The sequence below is a fragment of the Marmota marmota genome, unplaced genomic scaffold, assembly GCF_001458135.2.
Source record: "Marmota marmota marmota unplaced genomic scaffold, marMar, whole genome shotgun sequence".
Taxonomy (NCBI): Eukaryota; Metazoa; Chordata; class Mammalia; order Rodentia; family Sciuridae; genus Marmota; species Marmota marmota.
Window position 1 is genome coordinate 8,557,937 of NW_026000229.1, and position 17,708 is coordinate 8,575,644.

Consider the following 17,708-nt stretch of genomic DNA (forward strand, 5'->3'; position numbering starts at 1 on the left):
CAGTGTCAATATTTGATCCTCCTCATCTTAAAGACCTAATAGAAAATTTCAAACATGCTCCCTAGTTGGCCAGAGGTTCCTTGGTGGTACCATAGGGAAGGACATGAGGTTCAACAGGGGACCACAGAGGTCCACCCAAACTTCTTCCCTGGGGCTCCTGGGAAGTATACTAACAGGCCTCCAGTGATTTAAAAACAGGCTTGGAAACCATAGATTTAGTAGTGAGTTCTTGGATCTTTTTAGTTGTGAGATAACTAGATGTTTGGCATTGTGTATAGACTCCAACCCCAAATTATAGGTCAACAAATGCCACCAGGCCAAAAAGACCATAAGAAAATGTACATCTATGTTTCTATTGACTCTTCTCATCCCAAGTCCAAAGCTAGTTTAGCAAGATGTCTTTTACTCTGCTTCTCTGGTTGTTTGGTAAAACACAAACATGGATTCATTCTTGGAGAACTGCATTGTAGGTAGGAACCCTCATTTAAAGAAACTGTCTTGGGAACCCAAAGCTAAGGACAACACAGGATACGAATTTACCATCAGGCGTGGCGGCACACACCTGTAATTCTAGCTTTTAGGAAGCTGAGGAGACCCCAGAGGATTGCAAGTTCAAGGACAGCCTCAGCAATTTAGTATGACCCTAAGCAATTTAGTGAGACCCTGTCTCAAAATAAAACCAAAAAGGGCTGGGAGTGTAACTCAGTGGTAAAGTATTCCTGGACTTAATCCCCAGTATCAAAGAGGATGAAGGGAGTGGTCTTGCCTCTGTTTTGCCATGTGAGGATACAGCAACAAGCTCCCTTCTGGAAGCAGAGCAAACCCTCCCCAGACACTGAATCTGCTGGTGCCTTGATTTTGGACTTCATAGCCTNTGGCTCCCTCCTGTTCATCCATCAGCCCTACTGAAAAAGAGTAGCCACTGGGTAGGGCAGGGCTGTGTGTGTGTGTGTGTGTGTTGCTGAGCAGCTGGTAGGGGGCATCCAGCCACCTCAGTTCTTTTTTTTAAAAAATATTTATTCTTAAGTTTTAGGTGGACACAATATCTTTATTTTACATTTACGTGGTGCTGAGGATCGAACCCAGTGCCTCGTGCATGCTAGGCGAGCACTCTACCTCTGAGCCCCAACCCCAGCCCCAACCCCAGTTCTTTTATAGGTTCAGCCCCTTCTGGTGTTTCTCCATGTCTGTGCTCAGGGTACCCCAGAGAGAGGTCAGACAGAGCATGGACAGGCTGGGCAGTGGGGCTTGGGGCTGTGCATGGCATATGGGAGCAGGTGAGACATGCCTCTGACCCAATTAGAGACTGGCTGCCTAGGCAAGGGCAAGTAGCACTCCCCAGAAAAACAAGTAAGGCTGAGAAATACTTAATTTGAGGAAACATTTGTAGGCTGAGAAATGAAGGTGCAGTTGTGAAGGGGCTTTGAAACCAGGAGGGGGATTGCCTGCTGGTCTTTCCACTGACAGTGAAGAAGCCTGGGAAAATAACTTAGTTGTGTGATTGATGGGTGTGTTAAGAATAAGGGAGCAATGGGGGTGAGGGGAGCAATGTCCGGGGTCAGTTTGTTGGGACCTGAGTCCCAGGTGCAGACTAATCCCCGTGAGATATGTTTAGTATTGTCTTGCACAAGTGCCTGGAAGTGTGTCAAGGTTGGCACTGCCCTTAACCATTTGCTTCCAGATATGGATTTACTGCAGCCCTGGAAAACCCTCAGTTGGGGACATGTTGCTGGCCCACACAATCTCATCCCAGCACATCTCTAGCCTCACAGTGATCTGCCCATCAGGCTCTCTTATTGTGCAGTCCCATGTGTCCCCAGCTCCTAATGTCAAAGGAGACATACTGCCACCACAAACCATTACTCAAAGGCTGTTTGTTTCATGACTGTATTACCTGCTCCCTCACCCCATCACCCTGTCGGCCTTTATCCTGACCTCAGGACTGAAGAACCACCTTCGGTTCATTGAAGGCACCTGTCCATGGTGGGTATCAATGTTCTCAGAGAAAGAAATTCTTCAATGGCTGAGGAACCTGGAGAAGAGGAGAGTTCCAGCAGGAGTGAGGGAGACACACATTGGTCTGTTGCTCTCCTTCAGTTCATCCAGCCAGTGACATACTCCTGAGCTCCTGGGTGCCCAGGCCTGTGCCCAGACCCACGGGGATGGACACAGGGATGGGGATGAGGTGGTAATTCCAGTCTATCCAGGGAGGTGGAGCTACACATGGGCACAGAGAAAAGACCATGCAGGACAACTTCCTTGGGCCGGCAGCAGAGGACGTAGCACAGACCGTTTCTGAGGTTGAATGTGTCTGCTGTGGGCTTGGTTTGGGAAGCTGGGGAAGGCTTCTAGGAGGAGAGGGGGGAAGAGGTGGGCAAATATTGGGCAACTTACATCTTTTTGCATGAGCTCAGCATAAACCATGCAGGCGGCAGAGGTTAGCTCATCAGCATCAAGGTCGATGAGTTTGTTGCAGGCCTGCAGGAAGATGCCGGGGGTGTGTGTGTGTGTGTGTGTGTGTGTGTGTGTAGGCAAACATGTCTCCCTGTGCTCTTGGACACAAGGGAAGAAGGTCGCTGTTCATGGCAGTTGTTGGGGGGTCCCCTGACCTTTCCCCAATCTGCCTGAAACAGTGCCTGAAATTTCATATTTGGAGGAATGATCAACACAGTTTTCACACAGGGGTCGTCTAGGGTGTTCTGGCGTTCCACCAGTTGTCTCAGGCACTTCTAAGGAGATCTTGGTTTATAATTGGGACGACACCTAGGATTTTTTTCTCAAAGATTTCTATTTTTAAAAAGAGTTGGAAACCTCTAGGTCCTCCTGCAACAGGAGTGCCCCAGGGCCCAGGGTTAACTACAAGGCAGTAGAGTTGAAGTTAAACCATTCAAGGTCTCAGTCTCCTTGCAATGCTAACTAAGGATGGTCCTCGTAGCACCTCTGTGTTGGGCTTGTCAGAGGCCTAAACCAGCTAGTCTAGGAAAAGCCCTCAGCACAGTGCTTAGTGCTCAGGTCTCTTCACTATTCCTGCCCAAAGGCAAGGTGGCATGGAAGCCCAGTGCCCCATAAGCCTGGGTCTTTCAGCCATGGCAGGTAGGGTATTGGGGCTGCCAGAGGCCAGGGCAGGTCCTGGCCTGTGGGTGCTCTCACCAGGAGGATGGCGTCTCCGCTCATGCTCTCCAGCAGTGCCTGCTCACGCACCATCTGCAGCATGCTGTAGGCCACCAGCACCTGAAAGTTCCTGCAGGGCTTTCCTGTCAGCAAAACCTGCGGGAGATAAGTGGTCTCAGCCTGGGGCCCACTGCCTGACTGCTGACATCCTGAGGATGGTGAGCCCCACCGACCGCATGCCCAGGACCAGCCATTCCTGGGCCTGCTGATGCCTTCGCTCACTCACTTGCTCGGGTAAGTGCTCACAGGTACCCCTGCAGCTCTGGGCATTGTGCTGGCTACTGGAGATTCAGACAAAGGCCTTGTGGAATTCACTGGTGGGATGGGGTACTGGGACACTATAGCATTTGAGGGGAGTTGAGTTTGGCAAAGCAAAAGTTGATAGAAACTCAACAAACCAGCGGTGTCACTGAAGGCCTGTGTTGATCATGGACTTGGGCAAGGAGACCAGCAGTCCAGGAGGGAGGGGCCAGGCCAGTGGAAGCTGACTCATGGGGCACTCAACACCAGACTGGATTCTAAAGGCAGTGGCAGTCTCTGGGCAGGGCAATGATGAGTGGTGGGTATGTTCTGAAGGAAGTTCATCTGCTGATGGCCCTGGGGAACTATGGCAGAGGACTGTGGGTATCCTTGGGGGCCATCATTCTAGTGGTGGGAAAGGTGAAGCAAAGGGCAGCCAGGGCAGTGAGAGAAGAGGGGCAGATTGGCAGGCAGCTGGACACTGGCCAGGCCTCATGCATAGGCCCAGAAGGCACAGCCAGTGGGGCTTTGCTTTGAATGGAAGGATGGGCAAACTGAAGCTCTAGCTTCCTCCAACAAGGTAGAAGCAGGGTTGCTGGCCTCAATAATCCCCAAGCCACCACGCTCCATCCAAAGCCAGGATAAAAGGAGAGGCAAGGAAAAATGCAGCTTCTGCCACCCGAGAGGTGCAGCCTCCCCCACGGGTCCCCAGCTGAGTACCTCACCTCCCAGAGCCTCCAAACGTCATCGAAGGATTTGAAGGCGCGCTGGAAGCAGAGGCAGAACCAGGGGAAGAGGGCCTGCACGGCCCCTGCACCCTTCCCTTCTGTGGGGAGAGAAGCAGGTGCAGCCCAGGAGGCTGAGGTCAGGGGAAAAGGGGGACAGCACACACGATGAAGCCAACACACACAAATGAGGTCATAACCAAGAGCACGCAAGACACTTGGGAATCATGAAGACCCTGGCTGTGACTTTTCCACCTGCCCTTGGAGACTGTTTAGGGCTGACGTTCAACAGTGCAGACCTCCCAGGGCCTGATCAGAAGATCCACCAAGCCTTCCCTCTCCCCAGGACAAAGGGCAGCTGCTGTAGCTGGGCTTGGCCCCTCCCATGCCTGCCCTGGTGGTGGATATGAGGTGCCAGGAGATGGGGACCACTCACTTAGGTGCTCAGCAAACACAGGGTCCAGGAAAGTGATCAGGTTGTTGAGCATGTCCAGGTTCTTGCCCACCCCGATGTTGATGACACAGCTGTGCTCCTGCACGAGGTTGGTGCAGGAAGGGAAACCGAGTCCTTCTCAGCTGAGGGCACCAAAAGAATCAGCCCCACTTCCTCCAGCTCCAACCACGGGGCCTTCTGTGTGACTGGCCATAGGCCAGGTCCCCGTTACTGCGTGAGTGTGTGTGCACGAGTACACACTCATAACTCATCTATATCTATGATGTGGCCTGTGTGTGCAGGTGTGCCTGTTTGTATATTAGTATATATTTATGCATGGGTGGCCATGGACGTGCTGTGTGCATCTTACTGTGTGTGTGTGTGGAGGGGCTAGGGATGCAGAGATGTCTCCAATGTGATTCAGAGTCCAGTGAGACCTGTTAGCTCTATGCATACACACTATTCCATCAGGGCCAATCAGGACAAAGGGAAGGGCAGCAAGCACATTGTTGAAGGGGTAGAAGGTGAGTGAGGGGGCTCTGGCAGCCTCTCAGTCATGAAGGAGACTTCCCAGTGGGGTGTTCCAGGGAACAGCACCTTCAACATCCCTCAACCTGGACACAGTAGGTGTACCTGGGCACTCCAAAGTCCCTAGGTGTTTGGAATGTAGGTCATGTAGAGGGAGCAGTGCATAGCCAAGACAAAAGGGATGGTCTTGAATGCCTAGCTAAAGCTACTGGGTTTTATTCTGGAAGCCTTAGAGAGCTCCAGAGGATTGACAGGGAGGAGAGCTACGTCAGGGAAAGGGAATGCCAGGAAAGGGTGCCATCACTGGGCCTGGCCAGCCACACTCACTCTTTCAAGATTTGGTGACAGGTGGACCCAGAGCATTGCTCCACCCACTTCACCTTCCAGTACCTGCCACCCCTCTGGGGGACTTCCCAGGCTCCTCAGTGCCTCAAAAGTCTGTCTAGGAGCTGAGGAGAATGGCAGAGGCTGCTAACACCTGCCCAAGCCTGAGGGGTTGTTAGGGGAGCAGTGGGTCCCTGAGCTCCAACCCAGTCCTCACTGTTTTCTGCAGGAAGAACTGAAAAAGCCAGAAGATCTCATGGTCATGCTCCACCATGATCTGGAAAAGCATCACCATCTCATGGAAGCCCCGCTGGTATTCTGCAGAGGAGAGAGCACTGTGAGGAAACCGCTGGGCCTGGTCCCATGAAATGGGGCAGGGGCAGCCCTCTAGCTCACCTGCCTGGTTGTTGCAGACGTAACTCAGGAGCAGGGTCTTCTCGAGTCTCTTCTTGTCAATGAGGACATTCCCCAGGGGATCTTTATCATAGAGTCTCTGGAGATCATATGCTAGGTTGGGGGCAAAGGGGGTTGCACTAGATCACCTTGAGCAGAGGGTCCATGGATGAGTTCACCCCCCACCCCAAGAGGCTGACCCTAAGACATACTGGGAGAGAGTTATCCATACTCAACTACCCACCCCGCCAGCTGTCTGGATTTCTCCCCTCCTCTGGGCCATACCCTCTGCCAGGAATGCCCGGCCCCATCCAATTCAAATCCAATCTAGATCAAGGTGGGGTGGGGACAAAGTTCTGTGTGTCTAGGGGCACCCCACAGACCTAGCAGGTGGATTAGCCAAGTGTAGATGGAAAAATTCCAGACACAAATCAAGGCAGTTCCTAGGATGGCAGGAACCATCCAGTCCTGGCAATGGCTGAGAAGGGGGTGGGAATGACTTCGCCAAGCACCCCCCCACCCCCGCCTAGTTCTCTCATTCTTCGCTGCTCACCAATGTTGTTCTGAGTTTCTATGAAGTTCCGGTGCAAGTTTTCCAGAAGGGGCTGAATCTTCTCATACATCTGGCACAAGGCATTGTAGTTCTTCCTGTGAGAACAGAATCGAGGCTGAGCAAGGTGGCCTCTCCCTCTGTTCAGAGGGGAAGAGAACTCTGAGTAGCTGCAACAGCTGCTGTGTCCAAGGAGGTTACAGGGCAGCCTGGCCCACCTTGCCCCTACTGTGATGTTTCCCCCTCATCTCATCCTGTGCCAGCCCCCAACATTCTTTAATGTGGGTCTGGAGTGCAAAATAGAGATGGTTTAACCTCTGAGCTCTGCAGGCCAACCTCTGCACCTGAATCCTGGCTCTCCAGCTTAATAACTGAGTGTCTGCTGCTGGGGTCAAAGCTTGGGGATGTCACTTTCCCTCTCTAAATCTCAGTTTCCTCATCTGTATAATGGGGATGATATTGGCACCTACGCCTCAGAATTGGGAGGATTTGATTAGATGGCGGTTTGTGCTTATTATTAAAATGTGATATGTTGGTATACTGGGCAGACCGGTAACCTTGAAAAAGGTATGTCCAGATGCTGGAAGGTGAAGAAGGGCTCTACAGCCTATGAATGTGAACTTATTTAGAAAAAGGTTCTTTGCAGATGTGATCATTTAAGGATCTAAAGATAAGACCATTCTGGATATTCTGGGGGGACAACAAATCCAATGGCAACTCTCCTTGCAAGAGTTACACACAGATGGTCATGTGCTCATGTAGGACACAAGTCAGTTCACCAGGGTCCAGTGTATTGGAGTGAAGCAGCCACACACCAGGGAACATGGGAACCCCCAGATGCTGGAAGGTGAAGAAGGGCTCTCTTCCAGAGCCTTCGGAGGAAGCCAGTGCTTTGATTTGGGTTTCTGGCTTCCAGAACTATGAGGGACAAACTGTCTTGTTATGGGCAGCCTCTCAGTCCATGAAACTTTGTTTCACAGCCTTAGAAGACTAACACAGGTAGACTCTAACTTTAAAGACTGTGTGTTAGCAAAGTAACACATCCTGGCTCCCTTGTCTGGGAGGGCTGCTTGGAGGAAGTCCCCTGTCCAATCTGAGCCTTGGAGGAAGGGTGGATTTTGAGAGGGCAGATGATGGGGAGGCCCAGTATGGGTGGAAGACAAAGAGCAGACCAAGAGCAGAGGGGTGGGGTGAGCAAATGGGGTGCCAGTCAGCCAGACAGTGCGGTTAGAAGGTGAGGTGCTGAAACAGGAGGAGTCAAGACCAGGATAGGCCTTGGCGGAGAGACTATATTATTTGAAATATTACTAGTTGTACCACTGGGGATGTTTTAAAGTCTCCTGTTGGGCACTTGGGGGCGGGGAGATGTGGGCATGGGTCGGGAGGTGGAAGTCTGGACCCAGGGGAGGCAGCACAGCCATGGGGCTGAGAGGTGGGGCAGGGATGCGGCCAGGGAAAGAAGGTGGGAGAAGCAGTTCTAGGGCTGCTTCAGAGGTAGTTATCACACGCCTAGGGGAGGATGGGATCAGGGGGAATGGATCATGAGAAGAGTTGCTGGGGTTAAGCCCATGCCTGGGGTTGACTGTGGAGGTGCTGGCTCAGACCTGGCTGCACCTGCTGTGTGAGGGGCCTGGGTGGGGAGCACGGGGTGGCGGGGTCCTGTCTTCCAGAATGAGAAGTCCAAATAGGGAAAGAAGACTGAATGTGCAGGCTAGGGTGGGCAGTGTCTGCCACCTGTAGCACCAGCCACCCTCCTCTGACAGAGGATCTGTAATGTTCTACCTCCTCATGCTGTTCACTGTGAGCCGCTCATCCTGGGAACTCTGCCATGAGTAGTAGCCTGTGAGGAACTTCCAGGCTTCTGTCCTCACGAAGGGGTGCAGACCCTGGGGGTGGGAGGTGGGTTTGGGAGGTGGGAGCCCTGCCAAAGAGTTCCACCCAACATCAAGCCACTTCTGTCCCCCTAATTCCAGGGCAAGGCCAAGGATAGCTTGGGGACCATACCCTTTCCAGGATGTTAACACAAATGAAGTCCCGTGACTTGGCCAAGTGACCATTCTCGTCGAAGAAGCTATCCCATTCCGTCTTGTCAATGGGAGGTTTTCTCTTCACCTGACGAGGACAAGCAGTTCAGGCCTCTGTGAGGGGCCTTGGCTTTTCTTTTCATTCAAAGTGAATTTTAAATGACACGCTCTGCACTTTGCAATAGAAATCAAAGCTCACAGCTTCTGACTCATGAGGAAATTACTGAAAATAAGTAAAAAAGAATCCTGTATGCACAATAATTTTCATTGCACATTACTTACCAAAATGAAATGACAAGCAGTCAATGTGCTCCAATAAAGGAATAGTTAAGTAAACTATGGTTTATATACACCATGGAATACTGTGAGGCACATAAAAATAGAGGTTCACAAGGAATGAATAATCATCTGGAAAAATACAAATGTTAACCAAGAAAAGCAAAATAAGTAATTAGATATTCAATAGTCTGTGTACTGTACTCTATAGCACTACCACATACTCACAGTGCAACCTACGTATTATGTCACATATTATAAAAAATCTATATCACCTCTGATATAGCATTTATTAACCACTGTAAAAATTGTTTGGGAAAAAATTACACAAACATCCTCTACGTCAGAAACAACAGTGATACGCTTTGAATAATAGGAATATTTTTTTCCTTTTTCTTGTACTTTCAAATTTTTCTATAATAATATAAACTGCCTGGGTAGTGGAAAAACACAAGATATGCACTAATTAAACACATTCTTGTGCTCCAGTTTATATATCCTGGAAATGTAGAACAGTTCATCACAGGGTACCGTTTCTAGTTTAGATAAGGTGTGTGTGTGTATTGTGCATGTGTGCACACACCTGTATGTGTGTGCTTGTGTGTGAGTCAGGGGTGGGGGGAAGGCAAGTGCTTTGCCTGCAAAGCAATTCAAAATGTTTATATCATAATAAGTAGGAGTTTGGGTTTCTGTTCGAGTAGGGAAAGCTTCCTCTCTCCCTTTGGTGCCCCTCCTGTTGAAGAGGATCTTGAATATCACATTGCAGACAAAGAAATGTGCTGAGGGCAGAGAGCAGCAGCTGACTAGATGATCTAACATTCAAACTCTCGACTTTCCTGGGTACCTGAATATGAGCACGTGTGTTCAAGGCAAGTTTGCATACAAATCACATTAGGGTCTTCTTTTTCTTCTTCTTCTTCTTCTTCCTCTTCCTCTCCTCCTCCTCCTTTTTTCAGTACTGGGGATTGAACTTGGGCATACTCTGGCAGTGAGCTACATCCCCAGCCTTTTTTATTTTGAGACAGAGTCCTGCTAAGTTGTCCAGATTGGCTTCAAATTTGCAATCCTTCTGTCTCAGCCTCCCCAGTCACTGGGATCACAGGCATATGCCAGGGCACCCAGCTGAGGGTCTTTCTACCTGTAGACTCTGATTCAGAAATTCAGGGCATGGCCTAAGATCATACATCCCTGACACCTCGAAGGTGATTGGTGGTAACGCTGGTCCACAGACCATGTGACGAATGACATTAGAAAGTAAATAGCACCACAAATAAAAGACAAGAGCTCACAGGCCCCAAATGGGAATAATTTCACTGTGTGTTTGATAGGGTTGGATTGAGAATCAATCTTTAATAATAATCAATTCTTTAATAAATCATTCATGCTCTATCTTCTGAATCAAAATAGGATGTAGAGGACCAAGAAGGTACAGAGAAATTGACATTGGCCTACCCTTGGGTAGCAGGGTTGACCCTGACATCTTGTCCCAACCCCACAGACACTCTCCTTGTTATCATAAGTGACCATCTCCACACTTGGAGACTCTCTCGTGTATGAGATGGATTTGCAGCCCACTGCATGGATCTGAATGCCAGCTTTACACTTACTAGCTGTGTGGCTGTCATCAAATTTCTAAGTCTCTGTGCCTCCATTTTCTTATTTGTAAAATGAGGATAATAGCATCATCTATCTCATAGGACTATGGTGAGAATGAATGCATAAAGCATTTAGGACAGTCATTGTACACGATAAATGCTGCGTGACAGCTTATTTTATTATTATTAGCCTTCTCTAAATTCAGAGAACATAAAAAATTTAAATCAAGACCTGGGGATAATCTGCAGTAAAGCAATAACATTTAAAACTCTGGAAAAGAGGTGCCCATTTTGCATTTTTTTATGCATGACTCTCTTAATCACTATGATTAATGAGACTTGAGATTGGTTGAGGGCACTATAATTAGTTATGATTTTTTAAAAAAAATACCGTGTGGAAAATTTTTATGACGGGGGCGGATTTCTAAGGAATCTTATTAACTAGGTTTGGAACTGCTTACTAACAAAAGCATTACTGCCACCTGGTGGCAGACTACTGAAATTGTTGGCAAAAGCACCAGAGAAAATTCACCAGCATATTCAGGAGTGAATTGGCAAATCTAAAACTCAGAACTAAGTCAGATTGTTATATCTGGGGAGAAAGTAACACTGGCTTAGAGATAAGGTAAAAGGAGACACGGGTGTCTCAATCCTGCTAATGGTAGTAAGATCAAGTACAACTGCCTACGTCAGCTCAGGGGTCTCGCCTTTCCCACCCAGCAGGGGAAAGGGCCCCAGAGCAAACCAGTGTTTGGGAAGGGCTGTACTTGGAACCGATGAAGAGCACACACCAGGATGAAGGAGGCTGACAGCATGGCAGAGAGGCTGTTTTCAGGAGAGAGGGTGGTCATGGCTCCTGCTAGCTGTCTTCAGAGCAGCCTCTGACCAGCACTCACTTGGAGTGAGGCTTAATTAGCAGGGGAAGGTGTCTTTCCGCTTAGGTGAGTTGCAGTTCCAAGAGGAACTGGGCCTCTTCTGAACCACACTTGTACAGAGCCAGTCTGCTGTGTGTCACAAAGTCCCTGGAACCCTCATCATAATGACCTCAGAAAGTGGGAGCGCTCACCTTCAGAAGTGAGACACACGAAGACACGGGACCAAAACTACTAGTCACCCAGAAAAATTGCAGTACGTGTGGCATGTGCAATGGGGGTTAGACTCAGCGGGCGTGGGGATCAGTATGGGTTGGGCTGCTCAGGGTGGGTTTCCTGAGACAGGTGGGCCCTGAAGCCTCTCACCTTATTCCTGGCTCTCCCTCTGGACTTCCTTAGCTTGTTATTTCACCCAACCAGTATCCAAACCTAGAGTCTAAACCTAATTAAACTTCATGTTTCATATTTTTGGAGGACCGCTTTCAAAGATTCTGAATCAGTATGTCTGGGCTGGGGGCCTAGGAATATGTTCTGATAAATCTCCTTGAGTAACTCAGATTTAGTGTTTGAATGGTAGCCTCTGGAAGATAGTTATATTTGCCTAGTATTCAGAGCCCAAGTCTTGTTCGACCTAAGACAGTCAGCCAGATTGATGACTGTATGAATGATTTAATTGAATAAGAATGAATGATGCTTTCTTGGATCTCATCTCACTTCCCTCTCTGTGTAGATTACAGAGATTGGTGCATGTGCTATCTCCCCTCTACCCGAACTCCTTTGGGGGCAAGGATAATGTCAGATTCTTTTGTCCTTGCTCCTCCCAGCCAATCCTGCTGCTGCCTGGCACTTGGTAGTTGCCCCTTATTCATCCAATGCATCCAGGGAGTTGGTCCTCATGGCTTCAGAATGACCATTCCCAGTCTTAAGCACTGCTCACACTTCTACTCGAGTCCCATGTAACTGGAAGGCATCCTTAGTCATTAGAAGATGATAGTAATGAGACGAACCAAATTGGAATCAGAAGCTCCAAATTGGAATTTGGACTCTGACCTCAAATTTGGATATCCTCCTCCTTCTGAGCCACAGAGCTTCCAGCCATGAAATCAGAATACAGTCAACCTCTGGCTTCCACATCCTTATTAACAGAATGAATCAGTGTCCATATGGAAGTCCTCAGTGCACACAATTCACTGTCTCATTCACTGGGGCTGTTCTGCTGGCCTGCAGCACTGCAGGAGGACTTTCATATCACAGAACATTATTATCGGCCTCCCCCCAATGCCCCATCTTGATTTAGGAAGGTGCTAAGCACCTCTTCCCTCTAACTGGCTTCCCCTGTACTTCGGAGTGCAGGAGGTCAGTTGGTAAGGGGTGGAATGAATGGGACGCTTTTCACATCAGGATGGCTTCCTTCTGAGATCTGTGAGAAGTTTCCAAGGCAAATGTCTGGAGCAGGAGACATACATGTGCATTCCTTGCCATTTGGGGTGATGGATGCTCCTGTTCTTCCATATCAGCAATGGAGACAATGGCGAGATAACTATAAGTTTCCCAGAGCAGATGGGAATGAGGCAGGGAGCTGGAAAAATCTGACTACTAAATTTGAATGTGGTTGGATATGGATCATCGACTGAACTTCCTCTAACCTCTGGCTCCCTGTGTGCAAATCGAAGGTCCTAACTCTTCCCAAATTAACCAGCATCATTTAGGCATATTACAAAAATCTCACAGTAACCACATAAAGGTTTAATATCCAAACAGAATCACAGGGCCCGCACTAAAGCAAGATGGGTTTTGATCTGTCCCTACCCTTCTTTTTCAGATTCTTAAAAGGTCTTTATAGTGTCCATTTATTTTTCTGGGGCTAAATCATTATTGCCATGTTCGTTTATGTACATAACCACCCAAGGGCTTTAGATGCATGTCTCCATCTCTGGTAGGAATCCATTTTTTTCTTTAAATTTTTGTACATGGGGATTCTTTAGGGCACAAAAATTCCAGGTTTTAAAATATTATTCTTAGGGCTGGTAGAGTGCCTGTCTTGCATCCATGAAGCTCTGGGTTTGATCCCCAGTACTGAAAAGAATATATTATTCTTGGTGTTTGTGTTGAAGTCCTGGAGACGACCATCTGGCCCATCTTTTCTCTGATGAATCTGGCCGTCTGTGAGCTGATGAGGCTGTGCTGGTGAAAAAGGAGGGCAGCTTTCAAAGGTGCCTGGGCAGGACCTTACCAGCTCAGATAGGAGGTTCATGCAGCGAGGAAGCCCATAGGCTTTGGTGCCAGAATGACCCAGGTTCAAGTTCAGACTCTGCCCACCAATAAAATGATTTGGGTGCCAGCTGTGCGGAAGGCAGTCTGGTCGGCCCCTGCTCAGTGGCTGTGTGAGCCTGAAACCCTTCCTTACCAAGAGATAAGGACTCTCAGCTGGTGTGGGGCTTATCTTATGTGGGAACACTGACTCCCTGTTCCGGGCTGGGCTCCTTTATTGTGCGTAAGCTTGTGCATCACATGTCACATGGCACCCGGCCAAGCCCACTGCTCCATCTATTCCAGGTGGGGAGGGAACGGGTCCTTCACCGGCAGCACGAGAAGGGTATCTGCAGACTATATGGCCCCGTGTCAGCAGTGAGTGGAGAGCCCTGGCCATAGGGGACAGACACCCACTATTGATCTTGCTCTGTCTCTTCTCCATGGGAGTAAAATGTTGTTCCACCAGTGCTTGTGTGAGTTGGGTGTTTCTTGGCAACATCTGCCAACTGTGGAGTGGGTTGACTCCCTGAGACTGCTGCTCCTGGCGGCAGGCATTGTTATGCCATTTGCTACCCTCCACACGATGAGGTGCCTTCCTGGAGGCAGTATTGAAGTCATTCTCTTCCCCTGAGTCTAGGCATCCTCCTCTGTGCCATGGGGGATGGTAATGCCTCCCAGAACTGAAGGGCAAATAAGACCATGTACGTAAAGAGCCCAGCGTGGTCCAGGATCACAGAGGCACCCAGTGCATGGTCGTTATTTTTATCCTCAGCATCGCTGTTATTATTACTAACACTTGAGTCTTGTCCATAAAAGTCACCATGAAAGTTTCCTTCTGTGATCTACACTTGAGTCAAGATGCCGCCTGCTTCCTCAAGGCCCGTAGTAATATCCATGCCCAAGTTCAAAGATCCCATGAGCCTGTCAGTTTCTGTTTCTCTGTGTGTCTCAGGAACCTAGGGGACCAAATTCTTATAAAAGCAGGCAATGCCAGTGTTCAAAACCAAGTTGACTCCCGTTTCTTTCGTGTCAACGCAACATGACACAACTCTGTGAAATGCCATGCAAGCGAGTCCCTGCTAACAGGTGTCAGCCATTTCAAAGGATGCTTCCCCAGGACTGTCTATGTCTGGGGCACTCCAGTTCTTGATATAAATCACAGGTGCTCTGATTTTTATCTCACTGCCAAGTGCAGGCAATCTTTTTTTTTTTTTTTAGAGAGAGAGAGAGAGAGAATTTTTAAATATTTATTTTTTAGTTCTCGGCAGACACAACATCTTTGTTTGTGGTGCTGAGGATCGAACCCGGGCCGCATGCATGCCAGGTGAGCGCGCTACCGCTTGAGCCACATCTCCAGCCCGCAGGCAATCTTTTATGCTGAAGCTTTGCTTTTCTCTTTGCCCCTCTTTGTGAGGGACAGGGATTAGTTTAGATTTTGGGCCTCAGGTTTTCTGCCCTTGTCCCCCATGGAGCGTGGTATTTCTGACAATGCTGGAGACAATTGAACATCATGTGTCCCCAACAAGAGGGGAGCAGGAGGAGGGTGGGTGTGAGGAGACAGCTGTCTTCTGAACATGGAGAGGGTGCAGGTTCCCAGAGCAAAAGCCAGCCCAGCCACCAGGAAGTCCCCTGAACTGTGTGGCATGCCAAGGGATTATGTACTCCAGCCATAGATGCACTATGGGCCATCTCCTAGGTCCTGGGGAGCCCACCTCCCAGCCAGCTATCATGGTGCCAGAGCTACAAGGGCAGCTGAGACTGAGCTCCTGAGAACTCTCTCCACCCCAGCCCACCCAGCCCTGCTCCCCAGGATGCTGCTCATGTTCTCCTTGCTACCTTCCCCCGCCCAGCCCCTGAAGCACCACAAAGCAATTCAGGTTCATATTCCCTGAGGCTCATATTCCCTCTCATTTGCACCCCAGAACTACTGTCTTGCCTTTGGACATCTCAACCATAGGTCCCTTTATTGAGCATCTGATACATACCTCAAGTGAAATGCTTCACCTATGTGAGTGCCATCTTTGAACACCCTACTAGGACAACAGAAGTTCAGAGAGGTTAAGTTACTTGCCTGGGATGACCCAGCTAGGATGTGGGGAGCCAGGAACCTTCCTAGTTCTGCCAGATTTGCCACTAGTCAGGCAATCTCTCATCATGTGGAGCTGCCTCCCCTGTTCTGTCGGCCCTGGTGGGCATCTTTAAGCCCCTTTCCGGCCCAGGAACTGTGCTCCTTCAGCCCTGTGGGGAGGGGGAGTTGGCTAGGACTTTTCTCCATACTTTAAGGTAGTTACAGCCTGTGGAGATGACTGGGGGAGGGGTGGAAAAGTGCGGCAACCTAGATTGTAAAGAGGATGCAAAGAGTGAAATGGAGAGGAAAAAGGACAAGAAATTCCAGCAAACACCAGGGACTGCTAATGGAGAGAAATAACGTGGCTAATTACATCTCAGAAGGCTATCCATTCCAGAATGAATTTTCAATGAATAAATAATGCATTTTCCCCGCAACTTCAATCTGGAAGGGAAGGGTAGGAGCAGAGCTTCCTAGAGCAGGCAGGAGCAGCAGTGTATGTCCAAGGGCACCAGTGACCGCCTCACCTGGGTCACTTCTCAGTATCCTCAGCTCTAGAGTGCCCACAAAGCCATCTCCCACAGAAGCCACAGAACAAGCCACAGGACCCTTGTGTACAAGCAATAGGGCTTCCTGAACGCTGGGGGTGACTCCCTCCACCCAAGCTCAGAAGTGTTTCTGCTCCACCGAGGACCTGGTCATTTGCCTCTGCTGCTCCTTTTCCACTCTCTACCAGAAAGTTCTGGACTCTCAGTCCAGGGATATGAAGGTGACCTCTTCTTGTGAGGTGAAGGCTCGTCTCTAACAAGCCAAACAGCTTTGAAGTTTGGCTTCAAACTTCTGAACACAGAGAGGGTGGGTCTGGGGGCAGGTAAATGAGTTCCATTCTCCCCCCTGTAGCAGAACCTGTAGATCAGATGGGGGAGGGAGAAGCATAAGATTTAAAGTCAAACTGACCTGGGTTCAGATCCCAGTCTTATGACTTAATTGTTATATGGCCCAGTTGTCTGACTTGCCCAGGGAAAGTCAATTAATTTTCCAGACTCAGTTTCTTACCTGAAAGTGGAGTATACTTTGCAGATTTGTTGTGTGGTTTAAATAATGTCTGTGAAGTGTTTAGCACATTCCAGGCACGCAATTAACAGCAATTGCCTGTGCTATTATTTGTTCCAGAACACACCCAGGCTAACCTTGAACTCCCTCTCCCTAATGAGGTTGGGTTCTCCAGCCTCAGTGAGCTCCCCTGGACTGCTGCCACTTCCTGGGCCAGGCAGCAAGGAACATGGGATCAGCTGAAGTTGCTGCCAATCCTTGACCTCAACCAGACGTTTGTGTTTCTGAGGATCTAAATATGCTGAGGAGTGAATATTGAAGCATGGGATCCTGCTTCTTATGACTGTTTGTGTGCTCCTAAACTTGAAAGATTTGCAGAATGATGCAAGTACCCAAGGATTTATGTGCGGGATACTTGCGAGCCCTTAACTGCCTTGGCCACTTCTTTGCCTGGAGAGGCTTCCTGCTGGCTCTGACCTTGCTGCCTCCTCTGTGTTGAGGGAGAACTGGGCCCTTGACCACATGCACAGCTGAGTGAGTTCAAGGACCAGCAGCAACCTCAGCGAACACAGCTGATCCAGTAGCTACAACAGAGCACTGGAGCTGACTGTGGCTGGACAGTCCTATAAATAAGTTCCATAGGGGAAGAGAGTGGTTCAAGGTTAGCTCAGAGGTATCCAGCTCCACAAAATGTGCATATAACATGCTACAACAAACCTGTCTTTTTGTTTCCCCGAACACTGCGCAAAATCAATCCATAGCACTTCACTTCTATGCAAAACTTATGCTCAAATACACCACCCTGCAGGTGCAGACATTGGGGCAGAGTGTCAGGGATGGCACCATGGGGACTTGCTGGTCACAGCAGTGATTCACAAATGACTCCTTTCCCTGGAGAGATCCCAAGCCTAGGAGGCCAACGAGGGGTTGGGGGAAAAGGCTGACCTGGGGACTTCCTGGAGGGCAGGGTTCATGAGGCACAGGACGGAGCAGGACCTCACGTGCTTGAAATGATGGGAGGAGACATGCTGAGCTGGGACTGGGGAAGTGAAAGAGAAACGCTGAACATCCATAGCCACACCCACTTTGGTCCTAGAAGCAGAAAGAAGATTCCAGATCTGACCTGGCACACTCCAGGTCATCACGCAGATACAAAGAGACAGGAAATATTCTGCCGCAGTCTGGCTGGGCACAATTCACGAG

General features: G+C 49.2%; 1 protein-coding gene across 3 annotated transcripts; it reads right to left on the reverse strand.

Moving 5' to 3' along the window:
• Window positions 1-1,080: 1,080 nt before the first annotated feature.
• On the reverse strand, window positions 1,081-11,152 carry Tbc1d21 (TBC1 domain family member 21). Of its 3 annotated transcripts, none has more exons than XM_015480215.2 (11): window positions 11,051-11,152; window positions 8,369-8,476; window positions 8,147-8,250; window positions 6,368-6,462; window positions 5,818-5,928; window positions 5,639-5,739; window positions 4,573-4,669; window positions 4,137-4,234; window positions 3,151-3,267; window positions 2,395-2,478; window positions 1,081-2,032 (listed from the first exon to the last, which is right to left on the reverse strand). In XM_015480215.2, exons 1-11 carry the CDS (start codon window positions 11,108-11,110, stop codon window positions 2,000-2,002), a joined length of 1,008 nt encoding a protein of 335 aa, XP_015335701.1. In that variant the 5' UTR covers window positions 11,111-11,152; the 3' UTR covers window positions 1,081-1,999. The 3 variants fall into 3 exon arrangements, with proteins under 3 accessions (XP_015335701.1, XP_015335700.1, XP_015335702.1); XM_015480214.2 differs by having other exon boundaries at window positions 4,137-4,237; XM_015480216.1 differs by lacking the exon at window positions 8,369-8,476 and having other exon boundaries at window positions 2,000-2,032; window positions 4,137-4,237; window positions 11,051-11,110.
• Window positions 11,153-17,708: the final 6,556 nt, after the last annotated feature.